Source organism: Carcharhinus amblyrhynchos, chromosome 12, assembly GCF_965287045.1.
Source record: "Carcharhinus amblyrhynchos chromosome 12, sCarAmb.v2.hapA, whole genome shotgun sequence".
In the NCBI taxonomy this organism is placed as follows: Eukaryota; Metazoa; Chordata; class Chondrichthyes; order Carcharhiniformes; family Carcharhinidae; genus Carcharhinus; species Carcharhinus amblyrhynchos.
In genome coordinates, this window is record NC_137335.1 from 7,599,504 (window position 1) to 7,620,039 (window position 20,536).

Here is a 20,536-nt window from a genome sequence, read left to right on the forward strand (position 1 = left end):
CCTCATTCTTCTAAACTCTAACGAGTACAAGCCCAGTTTATTCAGCCTCTCCTCATAACTCAACCCCCTCAACTCCGCTATCAGCCTAGTAAACCTCCTCTGCACACTGGCATATCTTTAAAAATAATACTTAATCCTTAAAATTGCGCCCATCGTAAAGAGTTTGTGAAACATTTTGACTGCAAACCCAAGTATGGGATGAGTGCTTTACACCACTTGGTTCATAGAATCCCTACAGTGCAGAAAGAGGCCATTTGGCCCATCGAGTCTGCACTGACCACAATCCCACTCAGGTCCACAACCCCACATATTTACCCTTAATACCCCAACACTAAGCTCAATTTAGCAGGGCCAATCCACCTAACCCGCACATCTTTGGACTGTGGGAGGAAACCAAAGCACCCGGAGGAAACCCACGCAGACATGGGGAGAATGTACAAACTCCACACAGACAGTAACCTGAGGCCGGAATTGAACCCGGGTTCCTGGCGCTGTGAGGCAGCAGTGCTAAGCACTGTGCCACCCGGATGCCTGTAGAAGGACGTGGAATGCTTGTGCACATGCTAAGGGTAACAGCAGAATTTTGAAACACCCTCTCTAGGCGTGTTTCCGAATGCCTGTCTGGTAAGCAAAGCTAGGAATCCTTCATCACGGATATTACGGCTCATTAGAGATCACATCCTGGCATTCGATAAGAATGAGCGGCGTGACAGCACAGTGGTTGGCACTGCTGCCTCACAGCGCCAGGGACCCAGGTTCGATTCCCGCTTTGGGTCATCATCTGTGCAGAGTTTGCACGTTCTCCCTGTATCTGCATGGGTTTCCTCCAGGTGCTCTGGTTTTCTCTAAAGATGTGCCGGTTAAGTGCATTTGGCCATGCCGAATTGCCCCTTAGCATCCCAGGATGCGTAGGTTAGAGGGATTAGCAGGACAGCCAAGGATGAGGTCAGAGAAGCCTTGCCCTTAGGTGCAACTTATGTATTAAAATTGGCAATTTATATGATATTAGGGATTCGCGTTCGGGAGACTGTTGGAATGATGGTTGGGGATGTTACTTCATAGAATCACGCAGTACAGAAGAGGGCCTTTGACTCATTGAGCTTGCACTGACACACAAGTAACACCTTAAATCCCACCTAATCCCATTTACCAGCACTTGGCCCATATCTTGAAAGTACATCTTTGCACCCAATCCCCAATCCCATTATAAACCCCCAAGTAGACATTCTCTAAACTTTTTAACCCCAACACTGAAGCCTGACTCTACTAACGCCAAAGGCATGGTCTTGTTCTGCTGAAGTATAGCCAAAGACACGGAGACAACTCCCAATTGGTGGGTTTGTTCATGTTGAGGCCTACAAAACAAAAACAGCCCATTTGGCCCAACTGGTAGCTATACTCCATACTAACCCCCATCCCGTCTTGAGCTAAACCCATCAACATCACCTTCCCATGCTTTCTGCATCATGTGCTAATCTAGCATGCAATCAACACTAACATGGAATTTTCGAAGATTCCATTGGCAATGACTGATGGAGATTTGCAGGACTGTTTGACACCAGGGACTAAAGAATGGAAGGCACAATAAGGGGATTGAATAGATCACTGTGTAAAAACAAGACTGTTGGGAGAAGGAAGAAGGCTTCCCCTGTTCTGCCTTTCCTCTACCATCTGGAAAAACGAGCCAGAACTACAACTTCGCCCCGGGCTTAAAACTCCAGAGACAAGAATGTGTGGCACGGTGATTAGCACTGCTGCCTCACAGCGCCAGGGACCAGGTTCGATTCCCTGCTTGGGTCACCGTCTGTGTGGAGTTTGCACATTCTCCCTGTGTCTGCGTGGGTTTCCTCTGGTTTTTTTTTCTAAAGATGTGCAGGTTAAGCGCATTGGTTGTGCTAAATTGCCCCTTAGCATCCCGGGATGCGTAAGTTAGAGGGATTAGCGGGTGAGCCACAGATGAGATTGGAGAAGCCCCGCCCCCTCAGGAATTTTACCGCCCCACCCAGCACGGGAATCGGAGCGGGCGAGGGGGCCGATTGTGGGAAGGTCCGTTGACCTTGGGCAGGATTTTACGATTTTGGGATGAACAAGGCCATAAAATCCCACAGTGTGTGTGTTGTGTTCTCACGATTCTTCACTTCACCTTCTTCCCTCATGGTCTCGCACCATACATTGCACTTACTGAGTAATAAGCCGGCACCTACCCCTTTTTCTTGATTGCCTTTTCTAGAATCTTCTCTTGCGTTAACTTTTCCTTGTCGTGCTGCGCCACCATTTTGTCCACTTGCATACAATGTGATTTCTGAGTGGTGCTGTGCTCCTAGAATAAGAATTAGTTATCAGCGGCAATGTTTTGACAGTTTGGTAGAATATTAGATAGGGGGACATCATAATACAAACCACCCCCCCCCACCCAGAACAGGAGGACATGTTGGCTGAGTTAATTTGCTCACTGATGGTACAGAACCTTCTGCTCTCGCTGGTGGTGAGCTGGAAGGCAGGGAGGACGTTTATTTAGGCAGGGTAGTGATGCAGCAGACGCCGCCATCTTCCTGCCTCTGCCCGAGTTACGTTCTGGGCTTGAAGGCCCTTGGTCAACCTTCCTATCCCAGCGCTAACTGAGGTTCTTAAGTGGGCAATTAATGACCATTTAAGAGCCTCGTCTTACCGCTCCTAGGATTAACCCAGTAATGGGCCTGTCACCATGTGCTGTGCATGACAGGTCTATCTGTGCAGCCATCTTTTCACCTTTGCGGTTCATGCACCCCAGTGCCTGAGTGAGGGACTAGATGTATGATGAGGCTCACAATGCCAGGGGCCTGGGTTCGATTCCCAGCTGGGGTCACCTTGTGTGTGGAGTTTGCACGTTCTTCCCATGTCTGCATGGGTTTCTTCCGGGTGCTCTGCTTTCCTTGCACAATCCAAAAGACATGGAGGTTGGATGGATTAGCCATGAATGGGGTTACAGGCATAGGGCGGGGAAGAGGGATTGGGTAAAACACTGGGTCAGAGGGTCACTACGGACTGGATGGATCGAATGGCCTCTTCTGCACTGTTATGATTCTATGAAATACATTCTTCCCTTGGAGACCAAACCTTGGGCACATGGAGGGTTACATGCTTACTCAAATAACATTACTATTAAACTACAAGAATGCAGAAAAGATTTACTCGGATGCTACTGGAACTTGATGGTTTGAATTATAAGGAGAGGCTGGACAGACTAGGAATTTTTTTTCTCTGGAGTGTAGGAGACTTAGGGGTGATCTTAGCAAAGTCTACAAAATAATGAGGGGCATAGATCAGCTAGGTGGTCAATATCTTTTCCCAAAGGTAGGGGAGTCTAAAACTAGAGGCCATAGGTTTAAGGTGAGAGGGGAGAGATACAAAAAGGTCCAGAGGAGCAATTCTTTCATTCAGAGGGCAGTGAGTGTCTGGAACAAGCTGCTAGAGGTAATAGTAAAGGTTGGTACAATGTTGACTTTTAAAAATCATTTAGATAGTTACATGGGTAAGGTGGAATATGGGCCAAATATGGGCATTTGAGACTAGCTTAGTGGTTAAAAAATAGTGTGGCACGGACAAGTCGGGCCAAAGGGCCTGTTTCCATGCTGTAAACCTCTATAAGAAGTCTCACAAAGCCAGGTTGAAGTCTAACAGTTTGGACTTTAACCTGGTGTTGTGAGACTTCTTACCGTGTTTACCCCAGTCCAACGCCGGCATCTCCACATCGTAAACCTCTTCGACAGGATCTGACGTGTTGTGTGTGTGTGCAGCGTCTGCCTCAGATCAGAAAACTGGCCATCAATGACTGATCACTCCCAAACCGTTCACATCTGACCACTAACGCTGCGAATTTCCATCGCGGCACATAAACTGATTGTAAAGCCTTTACGTTGAAATGATTAGGATGGAAAGTCAGTTGATGACTGCCTTAATTGAACCACAGCCAAAACAAGATTCTAATAAAATAATTTCAACATCAATTTGCATGATTTAATTTTCATTCCAAAACGGCCTGGATAGAAACTGACAATGAGGTAATTGGTTTCAGTCATAATCTGTATCAGCGTTGGAATTATTTAGGTTTGTGGGTCTGGGGATATATAACGCACTGAATTGTCAAAATTTCTAACCAAACATCTCCCGTCAGTCATTAAAAATGTTGGCTTGATTTAAAAAAAAAGCAAATTGAAATATTAGATGTTCAAATATGAACACTTCAGCAAATCACTGTTATTTCATTCATTGAATAACTACCGATAAACAAGAACGCAGCTGTAAACCATTGCGATGCATTCTTCAATGCGCATTTGTTCTAACACCATGTGCCGGTATATATAGTGGGGTTAAAATCGTCCCGGCATTGGTGAGGCCACACCTGGAATATTGCGCACAGCTCTGGTCCCTGTATTTGGGGGAAGGTGTAGTGGCATTGGAGGCAGTTCAGAGGAGGTTCACTAGATTGATTCCAGAGATGAGGGGTCTGTCGTATGAGGAGGGATTGAACAGTTTAGGCCCGTACGCCTCGGAATTTAGAAGAACGAGGGGAGATCAAATTGAGATACTCAAGGGGATAAAAGATATGGATAAAGTAGACACGGATGCTTCCTCTTGTGGGACACTCTAGGGCGAGTGGTCATAGTCTTAGGATAAGGGGTGGCAAATTTAAAACAGAGTTGAGTAGCAACTACTTCTCCCAAAGGGTTGTGAATCTGTGGGATTTGCTACTCCAAAGTGCGGTTGATGCTGGGACAGTGAGTAAATTTAAGGAGGAGTTAGACATTTTTAATTGGGAATGGGTTGAAGGATTATGGGGAGAAGGCAGGAAAATGGGGATGAGGAGCACATCAGCAATGACTGAATGGTAGAGCAGACTCGATGGGCCGAATGCCCTAATTCTGCTCTGATATCTTATGAACTATCTTAGTGTATCAGCAGGGCCATCAACAATGTGCATTTATACAATGCCTTTAACACAGTAAAGCATCCCAAAGTGCTTCACAAGTGTTATCAAACATAATTGGAAACGAGGAGATATTACAGCAAAACACTGCGGATGCTGGAATCTGAAACTAAAACAGGAAAATGCTGGAAAATCCCAGCAGGTATGGCAGTATTTGTGGAGAAAGAATACAGCCAACGTTTCAAGCCAGGATGACCCTTCTTCAGAACTAAAGACAAAGAGAATAGGATAAGATTTATACAGTAAGTAAGGGGTGGGGCGCTGAGTGATATATCATAGACAAATTGACAATGGGAATGTAAATGATTTAGTAAAGGCTGAGAATGGTGCTAATAGCGTCCATGAAGAGATCAGAATGTGTAAGTGGCAGAACAAAGGTCAAATGAGAACCTGAGGTATGTGGCAAATTGTCTTAATGAGTTGAGTGATGGAGGGAGGAGGAATAAGATGGAAAGCTTGTTGGTAGGGCCATTCTCAGCCTTTATAACCATCATTTACAATCCCTTTGTCCTTTTGTCTACGATATCTTACTCAATTACACCCCCTGTCCCCCTCCCCCTGGGGGGTTACAGCATAAATCTTGTCCTTTAGTTGTGATGAAGGGTCATCCAGACTTGAAACGTTGGCTCTACTCTCTCTCCACAGATGCTGTCAGGCCTGCTGAGATTTTCCAACATTTTCCTTTTCAGGAGGTTATTAGGCCAGATTGGTTGAAGAGACTGGTCTTAAGGAATGGCTCAAGGGTAGAGGGGAGGTGGAGATGGGGGAAGGGGGTGGTGTATAGGACAGGAATTCCAGAGCCTAGGCAGCTGGAAGCACAGCTGCCAATTGCTCATCGAAGCTTCCAATTTCCGATGGCCTGGTATCATAGCAGTGTGGTCAGTCAATGAGGACTCCCTGTAGTCTCCATCAGCTGTTGGCCTTGTTAACCATGGGAGACAGCCAGGAAGTGGATGGCACTGCCAGCTGTGAGTTAAGACAAATGTCGGGATGCTCCCCACCAGTTTTCGCTATGACGACCGAGAACTTTTTTCAAAAATTCATTCTTGGGAGGTGGGCCTCGCTGGCTGGGCCAGCACTTATTGCCCATTCCTCAGTTGTCTGAGGACGGTTGAGAGTCAGCCACATTGCTGTGGCTCCGGAGTCACATGTAGGCCAGACGGCATAACACAGAAGCAAAATACTGCGGATGCTGGATTCTGAATCAAGGAGGAAATGCTGGAAAATCTCAGCAGGTCCGACAGCATCTGTGGGGAGGGAATAGAGCCGACGTTTCGGGTCTGGATGACCCTTTGTCAGAGCTGGTTCAGGAACCAAGTAGACTCGAAACATTGGCTCTATTCTCTCTCCCCACAGATTTTGTCAGACCTGCTGAGATTTTCCAGCATTTTCTGCTTTTGTTTCAGGTAAGGACGGCAGATTTCCTTCCCTAAAGGATATCAGCGAACCAGGTGGGTTTTTAAGCCACGGGTTTCATGGAGTTCCTTAAAAGAATCAAGTCCCTGTGCAATTCTAGCTCCTTTTGGTATGACTTTCAACTCCTATCAGTGACAAACGCCAAGAACACAGCAGCAAAAACTGATGTTTTAAGTAAGAGAAACCTTTCAATATGGTTTAGACAGAACTTTTATGAAAAAGCTGGTGCACTTCATACCTTGTAACTGATGCCTAGCACGCTGACTAGGGGTTAGTGATATAGAAACAGAGAAACGAGAAGCAGAAGTAGGCCATTTGGCCCTTCGAGCCTGCTCCACCATTCATCTTCATCATGGCTGATCATAACCTGATCCTGCCTTCCCCACCCCCCCTCATCAATTGATCCCTTTAGCCCCAAGAGCTTTAGACCATATCTGCCTTATAAAGGTTGCATTCATGATAAATACAGATGGTGTAGGTAGTGGCAACTGTCAAACTTTGGGACATTAGTACATAGTATCTAATTAGAATCAGGTTCTTTATGAAATGGGCTTGATAAGTGATATATACAGCTGTGTAAATTAATAGAAAATTGTCAAGACTCGCAGTAACCCTATTGGGGAAGTGATGGCCCAGTGGTCTTCTTGCTAGACTATTCATCCAGAAACTCAGCCAATGTTCTGCAGATCTGGGTTCGAATCCCACCACGGCAGATGGTGGAATTTGAATTCAATAAAAAAAACCTGGAATTAAGAATCTACTGATGGCCATGAAACCACTGTCAATTGTTGTAAAAACCTATCTGGTTCACTAATGTCCTTTAGGGGAGGAAATCTGCTGTCCTTACCTGGTCTGGCCTACATGTGACTCCACAGCCACAGCAACGTGGTTGACTCTCAACTGCCCTCTGAACAAGGGCAAACAATAAGCAATAAATGGTGGCCAGCCTGTGACAACCTGTGTCCCACGAATAGAACATAGAACATTACAGCGCAGTACAGGCCCTTCAGCCCTCAATGTTGCGCCGACCAGTGGAACCCATCTAATGGCCCTCTAACCTAAACTATTCCAGTGTTATCCATATGCCTATCCACTGACCATTTGAACGCCCTTAAAGTTGGCGAGTCCACAACTGCTGCAGGCAGGGCATTTCACGCCCTTACTACCCTCTGAGTAAAGAACCTACCTCTGACATCCGTCCTATAACTACCACCCCTCAATTTAAAACTATGTCCCCTCGTGTTAGCCATCACCATCCGAGGAAAAAGGCTCTCACCGTCCACCATGTCTAACCCTCTGATCATCTTGTATGCCTCATGAGTGAATGAATAAAAAAAAACCATGGTAAACATGAAACTGAACTCTACCAAAAGCCGCTTCCCTTAACTGCCTTCCTTGACGTTACACTAAGCATATGACGCAAATTGGAAATATGGAATCCAGATGAATTCCCCGGAGCGTATCCAGGAGCGTTGGACAAAGTACTGTTCAAATAAGTAATTAACCTCTGCTCCCAGAAAAGGGCAGCACCAATTTGCAATCAAACACAAATTCTAAGTAAACATGACATACAAATCATAATTAACATGTCTTTCCCCTTTACGATTTCCTTCTTGAATACCTGTTGGTACGTTCAGCTATATGATAGGAAATGGCCATTTGTTAGTGAAAAAGTTACTGTTTTTCAAGCTGACGCAAAGAATTTTTTTCAGATTTCACTTCGAGCTCTTGACGATGGGGGTCTCCAACACTGCAAACATCCCACTTTAAACATAAACTGTTCACAATTATAATGAAATGCAAAAAAAAAAATCCCGTACGCAATCTGCTTGTGATTCATTTATTTTGTCAAAGGTAATGCGGGCGGCACGGTGGTTAGCACTGCTGCTTCACAACGCCAGGGACCCGGGTTCGATTCCGGCCTCGGATCACTGGCTGTGCGGAGACTGCATGTTCTCCCCGTGTCAGTGTGGGTTTCCTCCGGGTACTCCAGTTTCATCCCACAGTCTAAAGATGTGCGGATTAGGTTGATTGGGCCATGCCAGATTAACCCTAGTGTCAGGGGGATTGGCAGTGTAAATATATGGGAGTTACAGGAATAGGGCCTGGGTGGGGCTGGGTTGGTGTAGATTCAATGGACCGAATGGCCTCCTCTTGCACAGTAGGGATTCTATGATTCAGCCTCCAGTGGGGAAGAGAATTCCACATTCTAACAACCCTCTGAGAGAATAAATTCCACCTCATCGCCATCTTCACCGAGAAGCCCTTCAGTTTTGTACTGTGCACTCAAGTTCTCGATTCCTCTCAGAATCTACTCAATCCAGCCTCCTCAGAATCTTACATGCTTCAATAAGGATCACATAAGAACCAGGAGCAGGAGTAGGCCATCTGTCTCTCAAGCCTGCTCCGCCATTCAATAAGATCATGGTTGATCTTCTCATGGACTCAGCTCGACTCACCCATCCACCCCTTAATTCCTTTACTGTTCAACAATTTACCTTTGCCTTAAAAACATTTAACGAGGTAGCCTCAACTGCTTCACTGGGCTGGGAGTTCCACAGATTCACAACCCTTTGGGTGAAGAAATTTCTCCTCAACTCAGTCCTAAATCTGTTCCGCTTTATTCTGAGGCTCTGTCCCCTAGGTCTAGTTTCATCTGCCAGTGGAAACAACCTCCCTGCTTCTATCTTGTCCAGGGCCTTGCCCCGTAAGACAATCCCTTCATTCCAGGAATGAGAATAGTGAACCTTCTCGTAACTGCTTCTAATGCAAGTATACCCCTCTAGATGTGGGCCAGAAGTTTATCAGCTTGCCTGCCACAGGAATCGGAGCGGGCAAGAGGCAGATAATGGAAAGATCTGTTGATCTCGGGGATTTGAAGGTTTCTGGACGAGCAAGGCTGTAAAATCCCACCCGTGGTCTCAAAAAAAATCCACTCTGGGTGCATTGGGAAGGAAAGAAGAATTGTGGTGACACCAAAAGAGAAAATGCTGGAAAATCTCAGCAGGTCTGGCAGCATCTGTAAGGAGAGAAAAAAGCTGATGTTTCGAGTCCAGATGACCCTTTGTCAAAGCTGAAGGGCATAGAAAGTGGGAGATTTTTATACTGCAGGGGGAGGGAATGAAAGCTGAGTCATAGCCATCGAAACCAGGGGAAAGGCTGCTAATGGCAGTCCATAGAGAGAATAGAAGGTGTGAATGGCCAAAGGGCAGGGAAGTTGAAATCAGAGGGTGAGCTGTGACAGATGAAGATGTTGAGCGGGGGGGGGGGGTGAAATCTCCTGCTGAAATTTTCCAGCATTTTCTCTTTTGGTTTCAGTTTCCAGCATCCGCGGTGATTTGCTTTTATTACAGGGACAACAGTCCTGAAGGGAAGGAGTCGGAGCTGACAATGCTCTTCCAGATCACCGCCTTGCCCGCCACAGAATCCTAGCGGGTGAGGGACGGACATTGGAATTGTCCGTTGACCTTGGGCGGAAATTTCCGGTCTCCCACAAATGAAGCCATAAAATCTTGACCACTATTTAACAGCCACCATTTTGAGGTATCCTCGTTACTCTGGATTGTTCTGACTCACTTCTACGAAATGTAATAAATCAAGACTAACGACAATGGAAGGTAGCAAACAAAGTCAACATAAAAATGGGTTTTGCCTTCACGCAAGTGTAACCATTAGTTAGCTCAACACGGACCTCATTTCACCTTCAGTTAACACAATCTGGGATTACAATTCCTTTCCAGTGGCTGACGCAATAAAGGTAGATTTATTAAAAGCGCTGCTTATTTCAGAAAAAAAATACACTGCGACACAAAGAAGGAAGAGTCTGTGAATTCTTTCTTGTGCTTAAGATCCAAAGAAAAGCCTTTCACCCAGACCGTGAGAAAGACGTCAGTGTCAGCAGGCAGCAGATGCCAATATCTTCATTGGGATTTTAATCCCAGTCAGAAGAATGACGCACAACTGGGTAGCCTGATGCGCATAAGCAATGAATTAGCTTGCATGCTGTTGGCAAGCACAGAAGTTAGGATAATAATTCGATACAACCTGTGCAGTGGGTGGAACGGTGGTACATTGGTTCGCACTGTTGACTTACAGCGTCAGGGACCTGGGTTCGGTTCCGGCCTCGGGTCACTGTCAGTGTGGAGTTTGTTCCTCGTGTTTGCGTGGGTTTCTTCCCAGTGCTCCGGTTTCCTCCCACGCTCCAAAGACGTGCGGTTAAATGGATTGGCCATGCTAAATTGCCCCTTAGAGTCAGGGGGATTAGCAGGGTAAATATGTGGGAAGAGGGCCTGGGTGGGATTGTGCCAACCAGATGGGCTGAATGGTCTCCTTCTGCACTGTAGGGATTCTATGATTTACACCGCACAGTTTGGAATAGAACTTTTGTGTTATTCTATATACAATATATATATAGCTCTAATATAGATATAGCTTCTGGGGCTAAAGGATCAAGGGAAATGGAGGGAAGAGGAGGGAAACAGGATATGGAATTTGATGGTCAGCCATGATCAAAATGAATGGTGGAGCAGGCTCGAAGGGCCAAATGGCCTACCGCTACTTCCAGTTTCTATGTTTTTCTGCTTCTATTAATGGGGATAGAATAAAGATGTTGTGACTTTTCCTCAGAGGAGATTTGATGGAGGTGTTCAAAATCCTGAGGGAACCGGACGGAGCAGATTGGGAGAAACCATTCCCGTTGGTGGAAGAACTCAACAAACAGATGGCACCCATTTAAGGCGATTGTCACAAATAAAGCAATGGAGAATTTGAGGAGAAATATTTCTACTCAGTGAATGGTTAGGATGTGGAATAGACTGCCTGAGCGCGAGCGTGCTGGAGGCAGGTTCAGTCGGGGTGTTTGAGAGGAAATTGGAAAGGGAGGGTTATGAAGAGAAGATGAAGGAGCGGCGTAGAATGAATTGCTGCTACTGAGGGCCAGCACAGGCGCGATGGACCGAATAGTCTCTTTCTGCACAGCTACGGTTCTGAGATAGAGTGTTAGGCCCTGACTTTGCCGGCACGCTCACCCGAGGCTCGTAAGATCACACCCAAGGTCAACGGGGAACGTTATTCTGCAAGCCTCGCCTGTCCCAATAAAATCAGGGCCTAAATCTCTCTTGGATTAGCAGGGGAATGGTTTCCCAGTTATTTGCTGCTTGGTTTGTTATGTTTGGGATCCCAGGAGAGGGGCCAAATGGTCTACTCCTGCTTATTTTCTATATTCGGGTGCCACTGGAAATTTAGGAGCAAACTTGCCCCCATTTTGAAGTTTTTTTTTCCCTTCCTGGACTTCTGTCTTAAATGCCTTTGTCTATCACACCTCATAAAATTTGGCAGCAAGAGAAATGGCAACATTTAAAATCTAATATTTTGTTCATTTTATTCCTTCAAATACGCAAGGCCAGGAAACTTGTGATGTCTAATTAATAGAACTGAGAGTCAATTTATCACAAAAGTAAGCCTTTGGAATCACAGGGCCAATCGCTCATCTCTGAATGAACGTATTAACCTATTCAATCTCTAACTCTTCCCAGAAATAAATATTTATTGCTGTGGGTGTCGCCGGTTGGGTTGGCATTTATTGCCCATCCATGAGGGCAGTTGAGAGTCAACCACATTGCTGTGGCTCTGGAGTTACACAGAGGCCAGACCAGGTAAGGACAACAGGATTCCTGCCCTAAAGGACATTAGTGCGCCACATGGGTTTTTCCGACAATGATTTCATGGTCATCGTTAAGATTCTTAATTCTAGATTATTTTTACTGAATTCAAATTTCACCATATGCCGTGGCAGGATTCGAACCCAGGTCACCGGAGCATTACCCTGGGTCTCTGGTTACTAGTCCAGCGACAATGCCACTGCGCTACCTCTCATGCAAAGACACGGACCTGTAACGTTAACTCGACTGACTTTCTCTCTCCATGGACGCTGCCTGACCTGTTAAGTATTCCCAGCGTTTTCTGTTTCTATTTCAGACTTTCAGCACCTGCACTATTCCGCATTTCTCAGATTTCCAATGCCAGGCTTATATCCAAAGTACTTTCTCTACCTGCCCAATCCTCTGCGCAGTCATAATCTTTCTAACCAATGAGCATTGAATAGGTGGAGGGAGTACCTTTGTCAAGGAGATGGGATGTGAAGTCGTATGTCAATCATTTTAGTTCCCATAGAAACAGAATCTTGGAATGGTCGCTTGTATCCAAGAGACGGCTGGAAATCGCACTTGGGGCGAATGGGATCAAAGGTTATGGGGAGAAACCAGGATATGGTTACTGAGTTGGATGACCAGCCATGATTGTAATGAATGGTGGAGCAGGCTTGAAGGGCCAAATGGCCTCCTCCTGCTCCAAACATCTTTGTTACAACACCAAAGGAGGCCATTTGGCCCATCAATTTTGTGCTGGCAGGAACAATTTATCTAGTTATCTAGTCCCATTCATCTATCCCTTCCCCATAGCCCTGTTTTTTTTCAAATTTCCTTCAGGAACTGAACCAATTCCCTCTCGAAAGCCACGGTTGAATTGGTCTCCAACAGCCTTTCAGGCAAGTGGAGGCAGCACAGTGATTAGCCCTGTTGCCTCACAGCGCCAGGGACCCAGGTTCGATTCCTGACTTGGGTCGCTGTCTGTGCGGAGTCTGCATGTTCTCTCCCCGTGTTTGTGTGGGGGTGCTCCAGTTTCCTCCCACAGTCTGGAAGAGGTGCTGGTTAGGTGCGTTGGCTGTGCTAAGTTCTCCCTCAAAGTATCCGCACAGGCGTCGGAGTGTGGCGACTACAGGATTTTTACAGTAATTTCATTGCAGTGTTAATGCAAGCCTACTTCTGACATTAATAAATAAATAAAAGTGCATTCCAGATTGTAACTACCCGCTGTGTAAAATGTTTTTTTTTCCCTCATGGTTTTTTTCTCCCTTTAATTCTTTTGTCACGCTGGTTCTTGACCCTTCCACTGAAGGCAGTGGTTTCCCTCCATCCACTCCATCTAGACCCTTCATGACTTTGAACATCTCTGTCAAACTTCCTCTCGACTTTCTCTTCTCTGAGGAGAAGAGCCCCAACTTGTATCCATGCAACTGAAGGCCCTCAACCCTGTAACTGTTCACATCAATCTTTCCCGCATCCTTTCTGAAGTCTCCACGTCCTTCCTGAAATGCGGGGCCCCAAATAGCAAACAAGAGTGGGGCGGCACAGTGGTTAGCACTGCTGCCTCACAGTGCCAGGGACCCTAGTTACATTCTGACCTCGAGTCACTGTCTGTGTAGAGTTTGCACAGTCTCCCTGTGTCTGCGTGGGTTTCCTCCGGGTGCTCCAGTTTCCTCGGATTAGGTTGAGATTGGCCATGATAAATTAATCCTAGTGTGAGGGGGATTAGCAGGGTAAATGTGAGGGGTTACGGGAATAGGGTCTGGGTGATGGCTAACATGAGGCGACACAGCTTTAAATTAAGGGGTGGTAGTTATAGGATGGATATCAGAGGTAGGTCCTTTACTCAGAGGGTAGTAAGGGCGTGGAATGCCCTGCCTGCAGCAGTTGTGGACTCGCCAACTTTAAGGGTGTTCAAATGGTCAGTGAATAGGCATATGGATAACACTGGAATAGTTTAGGTTAGAGGGTCATTAGATTGGTTCCACTGGTCAGCGCAACATCGAGGGCTGAAGGGCCTGTACTGCGCTGTAATGTTCTATCTTCTATGATGGGCCAAACGGCCTCCTTTTGCGCTGTCGGGATTCTACGATTCTAAGAACTCTGTAGGAAAGTAATCCAAAATCAAATCCAACAGTGACAAAGGGTTGTCCGGATTGAGAAGAACATTGACGTCATTGGGAGCTGGTTGCTAATGGAGGAGAAATGTTGACGTTCAGACCACCTACGTGACCACAGGTGGTGCTGCTTTTGTGCCAATTCGCACAATGGAAAAGTCCCTTTACGCAAAAGGAGCGGAGATAACAGCTGGAAACAATTAGGAATCAACGAAAAAAGCTTGATTTGGCTGTCTGAATTCCAATGAATCGAAGATTCAATTATACAACAGGAATTGTCTTCACCAACTCACAGCTGTATGACTTACCCTGCAATGACTAACATCAGAGTTCCTTATCTGTGGAAGCTAAGCCTGGATACCAATTCAGATAATTTCACCGGGTTCCACTTCTGTTACCATTGGAATTACTGTTTCTATTCTAGATGAATGGTCTCTTGATTATCTTTTGTCTAAAATATCAACTGTGTGTGTTCATTTAGAACCTTTAACATCATGAAATGTCCCAAGGAACTTCACTGGAGAAACAGAATTTAATGTAACAGCACGGAGGCACAGTGGTTAGGGACTTGGGATTCATTTTTCAAGATTCTCTTAAGGTTAACTTACAGGTTCAATCGGCAGTTAGGAAGGCAAATGCAATGTTAGCTTTCATGTTGAGAGGGCTGGAATACAAGAGCAGGAAAGTGCTTCTGAGGCTGTATAAGGCCCACGTCAGAGCCCATTTGGAGTATTGAGAGCAGTTTTGGGCCCCATATCTAAGGAAGGATGTGCTGGCCTTGGAAGGGGTCCAGAGGAGATTCACAAGAATGATCCCTGCAATGAAGAGCTTGTTGTGTGAGGAACAGTTGAGGATTCTGGGTCTGTACTCATTGGAGTTTAGAAGGATTGGAGGGGGGGGGGGGAGTCTTACTGGATACTGAGAGGCCTGGATAGAGTGGACGTGGAGAGGGTGTTTCCACTTGTAGGAAAAACTAGAACCAGAGAGCACAACCTCAGGCTAAAGGGACAATCCTTTAAAAGAGATGAGGAGGAATTTCTTCAACTAGAGTGGTGAATCTGTGGAACTCTTTGCCGCAGAAGGCTGTGGAGGCCAGGTCACTGACTGTCCTTAAGACAGAGATAGATAGGTTCTTGATTAATGAGGGGATCTGGGATTATGGGAAAAGGCAGGAGAATGGGGATGAGAAAAATATCAGCCATGACTGAACGGCACAGCAAATCCGATGGGCTGAGTGACCTAATTCTGCTCCTATGTCTTATGGTCACTGCTGCCTCACAGAGCCAGGGACCCAGGTTCAATTCCAGGCTCGGGTCACTGTCTCTGTGGAGACTGTACCTTCTCTCCGTGTCTGCGTGGGTTTCCTCCAGGTGCTCGGATTTCCTCCCGCAGTCCAAAGATATGTGAGTCAGGCCGATTGGCCACGCTAAATTGACCCCAGTGTCGGGGGGATTAGCAGGGTAAATGTGCGGGGTTATGGGGATAGGGCCTGGGTGAGATGGTGGTCAGTGCAGATGCGATGGACTGAGTGGCCTCCTTCCGCATTGCAGAGATTCTATGATAATAACACTAAGCCACATGAGGAGACATTGGACTGGATGACAAAAATCTGGTCAAAGAATTAGGTGCCACAGGCGGGGGGAGAGAGGTCGGGAGGCAGTGAGGTTGAGGGAGGGAATTCCTGAGCTCTGGGAATTGATCGGCAGGTGAAGACATGGCCTTCACTGCTACGAGGTTTATCCCACAGGACTGTGGCATTGGTGGAGATTACCCTGAGGGAGGATAGAGGCAAGGCCATGGAGGGATTCACACAAACAGGGATGAGCTTTTTAAAACTGAGGCGTTGTTTGAGTGAGAACCAAAGCGAGTCAGTGACCACAGGGGTGAAGGGTCATGACGCGGATTTTTAGTGAGTTAGCTACAGCAGAACTTGCTCCATGTGTAAAAGCCGGGAAGGAGGGTGGGTGGTAGGGAAGCTTGACCTCTGTGGTGGAGAAGTTGCTGGAATCAACCACTGAGGAGAAGATGAGTGAACATTTGGAAAGACAAAGCTCAATCTGCCATTGTCAGCATGGATTTATGAAGGGTAAGTCATGCTTGACAAATTTGCTCGAGTTCTTTGAGGACATAACCAGCAAGATGGATAATGGGGAACCTGTGGATGTGGTATATCTAGACTTCCAGAAGATGTTTGGCAAGGTGCCACGTAAAAGTCTGATGCAGAAGGTGAGATCACAGGGGATTGGGGGTTGAGTACTCGATTGGATTGAGGATGACCTTCTTCCACTCCTATTTCCTATGGTGAGAAGGTTGATCCTTTTCTCTCTTTTGCAATGGCTTCAGTGCCATGTGTCAGCCAGTAACATAGCCGAGAGTCAACAAAATTAACTTTCACTATGAGGGCCAGGTTTGAACCATAGGACCTACCCCAGAACTACAGCGATGCCAATTCCTTGACTTAATTAGCTCAGTATGGGTGTGCACCAAGACCTGTTTAATATGAAATCTGCTTATGGAAACCAAAACTATGAATTACACTGGAAACCAATTTTCCCGCTCAGAAGGGACAGTAGGACTAGGGGGCACAGCCTCAAGATAAAGGGGGGGCGGTTTAGAACGGAGTTGAGGAGGAACTTCTTCACTCAAAGGGTGGTGAATCTCTGGAATTCTCTGCCCGTTGATGTGGTGGAGGCTGCCTCGCTAAACATATTTAAGATGCGGGTTGACAGGTTTTTGATAGGCAAGGGGATTAAGGGTTATGGGGAGAGGGCGGGAATGTGGAACTGAGCCACGACAGATCAGCCATGATCTTATTGAATGGCGGAGCAGGCTCGAAGGGCTAGATGGCCTACTCCTGCTCCTATTTCTTATGTTCTTAACAATATCAGTCGGGCGCACTGTGTGGGTCACTTACACATGCTCGGTGCCACACATATACAGAAAGTTCTGTCCTTTGCAGAGAAAAACAAGATGTCCACGTATTGAGTCTCTTTCAACTACATGGGGTTATGGGGACAGGGCCTGGGTGGGATTGCTGTCAATGCAGGTTCAATGGGCTGAATGGTCCTCTTCTGTACTATAGGGATTCTATGTCTCTTTTTTTTTCAGCAAAAACTGAGTGGACATTTGCGAACCAAGTGGATTTTGCAACGATCGATAATGGTTTCATTGTCACCACTACTGTAGAAAGGATATTATTAAACTAGAAGGAGTGCAGAAAAGATATATTAAGATGCTATCAGGATTTGATGGATTGAGTTATAAGCAGAGGCTGGATAGACTGGGACTTTTTTCTCCGGAGTGTCCCTTACACTCCAGGGAAAAGGGTGATCTTATAGACGTCTATAAAATAACGAGGGACATAGATCAGCAAGATAGTCAACATCTTTTCCCAAAGGTCGGGGAGTCTAAAACTAAAGGGGATAGGTTTCAGGTGAGAGGGGAGAGATACAAAAGGATCCAGAGGGGCAATTTTTTCACACAGAGGGTGGTGAGTGTCTACAACGAGCTGCCTGAGGTAGTAATAGAGATGGGTACAATTTTGTCTCAAAAAGCATTTAAACAGTTACATGGGTATTGAGGGATAGGGACCAAACATGGGGCTGGAGTAGTGGAAGAAGTTGGGCGGCATGGACATGTTGGGCCGAATGGCCTGTTTCCCTGCTGTAAATCTCTATGACACTCCAGAATTTACACTCCAGATTTATAAATTGAATTTAAATTCTGCCAACTGTGGTCAGATTTGAACCTGGATCCCCAAGACACCAACCTGAACTCTGGATTATTGGCACAATGATATCACCACTGCACCATCATCTCCCTGTAAGCACTGGTACGCAGTTGAAATATTGATTACAGCCTGAGGGAGAGCCCAATGTAAATGGTATTGCATACTAAAAACTTTAACCAGCCTGGTAATATTAGTAACCAATACTGAGGGCAAATATAGTGGCACGGTGTTTGGATTTACACTCACCGCCCTGACCATTTCCTTCTGTTGCCCTCTTTCCTCAGGCCTCGGGAGTTGCCCTGTGCCAAACAAAATCCTCCCTCGCTTCTCTGGCGTCAGTATCCCCACCGCCACGCGGGCAGGGTGCGCTCTCTGCTTTCCCGCTGGACTGACTGACAGGCAAGATAGCTCTCCAAAGACAAAAGTGCTTTCGATTGTCCGGGAGCCAATGACATGACACCGGAGCCTGGCATTAAATCCTGCAGCAATTCGCGATTACTCACTCTCCAAGGACAAACTTGGAGGTCGTCCTGTTGCCAGAGAGCTCACCTGAAATATTACTGTGAGTGCTGACCCGTGAAATTATAAACAGGGACGCCACTCACAGTGTTGGGCTGGCTTGATTCATCATCTACTGTACCTCTGGTAGGAAATCTGGACTATCACTTGCACATCAGAGTCTCCTGTCCATTATTTTAAGAGGCATTAACCTATTTCTTTTCCCACTAACATTCATTTTGAGTGTATAATCTCATAGGAACACAGGGATAGGCCATTCAGCCCTTCAATATAATCATGGCTGATCATCAATGCCTTTTCCCCATACCATCCCCACATTCCTTTACATCACTCGTGCAGCGGTTAGCACTGCTGCCTCATGACGCCAGGGACCCAGGTTCGATTCCTGGCTCGGGTCACTGTTGTATGGAGCCTGCACATTCTCCCCATGTCTACCTGGGTTTCCTCTGGGCGTTCGGGTTTCCTCCCACAGTCCGAAAGACATGCTGATTAGGTGCACTCCCCGTGCTAAGTTCTCACTCAGTGTACCCGAACAGGCACCAGAGTGTGGCCACGAGGGGATTTTCACAGTAATTTCATTGCCGTGTTAATGTAAGCCTACTTATGACAAATAAATAAAATATAACTTGTATTTAGGAATCTGTCAATCTGTGCTTTAAACATGCTAAATGATGGAGCTTGCCCTCTGGATTAAAGAATTACAGGGTGGTACAATAGTTAGCACTGCTGCCTCAAAGTGCAAGGGCTCGATTCCTGGTTTGGGTCACTGTCTGTGTGGAGTCCGCACGTTCTCCCCGTGTCTGCGTGGGTTTCCTCCGGGTGTTCCAGTTTCCTCCCACAGTCCAAAAAATGAGCTGGTTAGGTGCATTGGCCGTGCAAAATTCTCCCTCAGTGTACCCGAACAGGCACTGGAGTGTGGTGACTGGGAGAATTTCACAGTAATTTAACTACAGTGTTAATGTAGGCCTACTTGTGACACTAATAAATAAACTTAAAATCTTAAACTTAAAACTTAAATTGCAGAGTCGCATCCCTCCGAGCAAAATCATTTCTCCTCATCTTGGTCCTAAGTGGTTTCCCCCTTACTCTGAAATGGTTCTGGACTCCCCCAACCCAGGGAAAACACCTTATCCACATCTATTCTGTCCATCCCTTTAAGTATTCCGTGGGTTTCAATGAGATCATGTCTCATTCTTCAATATTTTGGAGAAAATAGATAAAGCTTCCCCAGTCTCTCTCTGCAGGATAGTCCCACTATCCCAGGAACAAATCTGGTGGACCTCTGTTGCACTCCCTCCATGACAGTGTTATCCTTCCTCTGGTAAAGAGACCAAAATTGCACAAAGTATCCTAGATGCGCTCTATCTGAGGTTCTATACAATTAAAGCAAGACTCCTCCTGTATTCAAATCCTCTTGTAATAAAGGCCAACGTTCCATTAGCCTTCCTAATTGCTTGCTGCAGGCTACATTTTCAGATTAGTGTCAATAATACACATGAACGACAAATTGCCCCTAAAGATCAGCCACATTTCTTGAGTGAATAATTCAGTTTTATTTTAGCACTTTTTTTGTTAATTCATGGGACATGGGCCATCACTGACTGGCCAACATTTATTGCCCATCCCTAGTTGCTCTTGAATTGAGTGGTTTTGCTAGGCCATTTCAGAGGGCAGTTGAGAGTCAACCACATTGCTGTGGCTCTGGAGTCCCATGTAGGCCAGACCAGGTAAGGACGGCAGACTTCCTTCCCTAAAGGGCATTAGAGAACCAGATGGGTTTCTCCAACAATGGTTTCCTGGTCATCGGCAGATTCTTAATTCCAGATTTTTTTACTGAATTCAAATTGTGTCATCTGCGATGGCAGGATTTGACCCCAGGGCCCCAGAACATGAGTTGAGTTTCCGGATTAATAGACTAGTGAGGTCATTGCCTCCCCATAAGGGAGCAGTGAGGCAGTAAAGCATTAAAGAGTTCACCTGCAAAAAGAGAGTTCAGCCAGCGCTCCTAATCTTGTTGTAAAAAGCCAGATATCAACTTCCGGTGAGGAGACAGTTAGGTATAAATGTTATTCTCTCCTGTAGTTTATTGCTGGGTTTGCTGGAATGGGAGCGGATCTCACTGAAACATATACGATTCTGAAAGGAT

At 46.1% G+C, this 20,536-nt stretch overlaps 1 protein-coding gene across 4 annotated transcripts in view; it reads right to left on the minus strand.

Annotated features, from left to right (window-relative positions):
• LOC145350763 (1-phosphatidylinositol 4,5-bisphosphate phosphodiesterase beta-4-like) overlaps window positions 1–20,536 on the minus strand; it is a 451,544-nt gene that overhangs the window by 55,472 nt on the left and 375,536 nt on the right. For all 4 annotated transcript variants that reach the window (XM_080200036.1, XM_080200037.1, XM_080200034.1 and 1 more), the window contains one exon: window positions 2,205–2,320. In XM_080200036.1, the coding sequence (XP_080056162.1) occupies window positions 2,205–2,320 (116 nt within the window). The remainder of the gene's footprint in view (window positions 1–2,204; window positions 2,321–20,536) is intronic.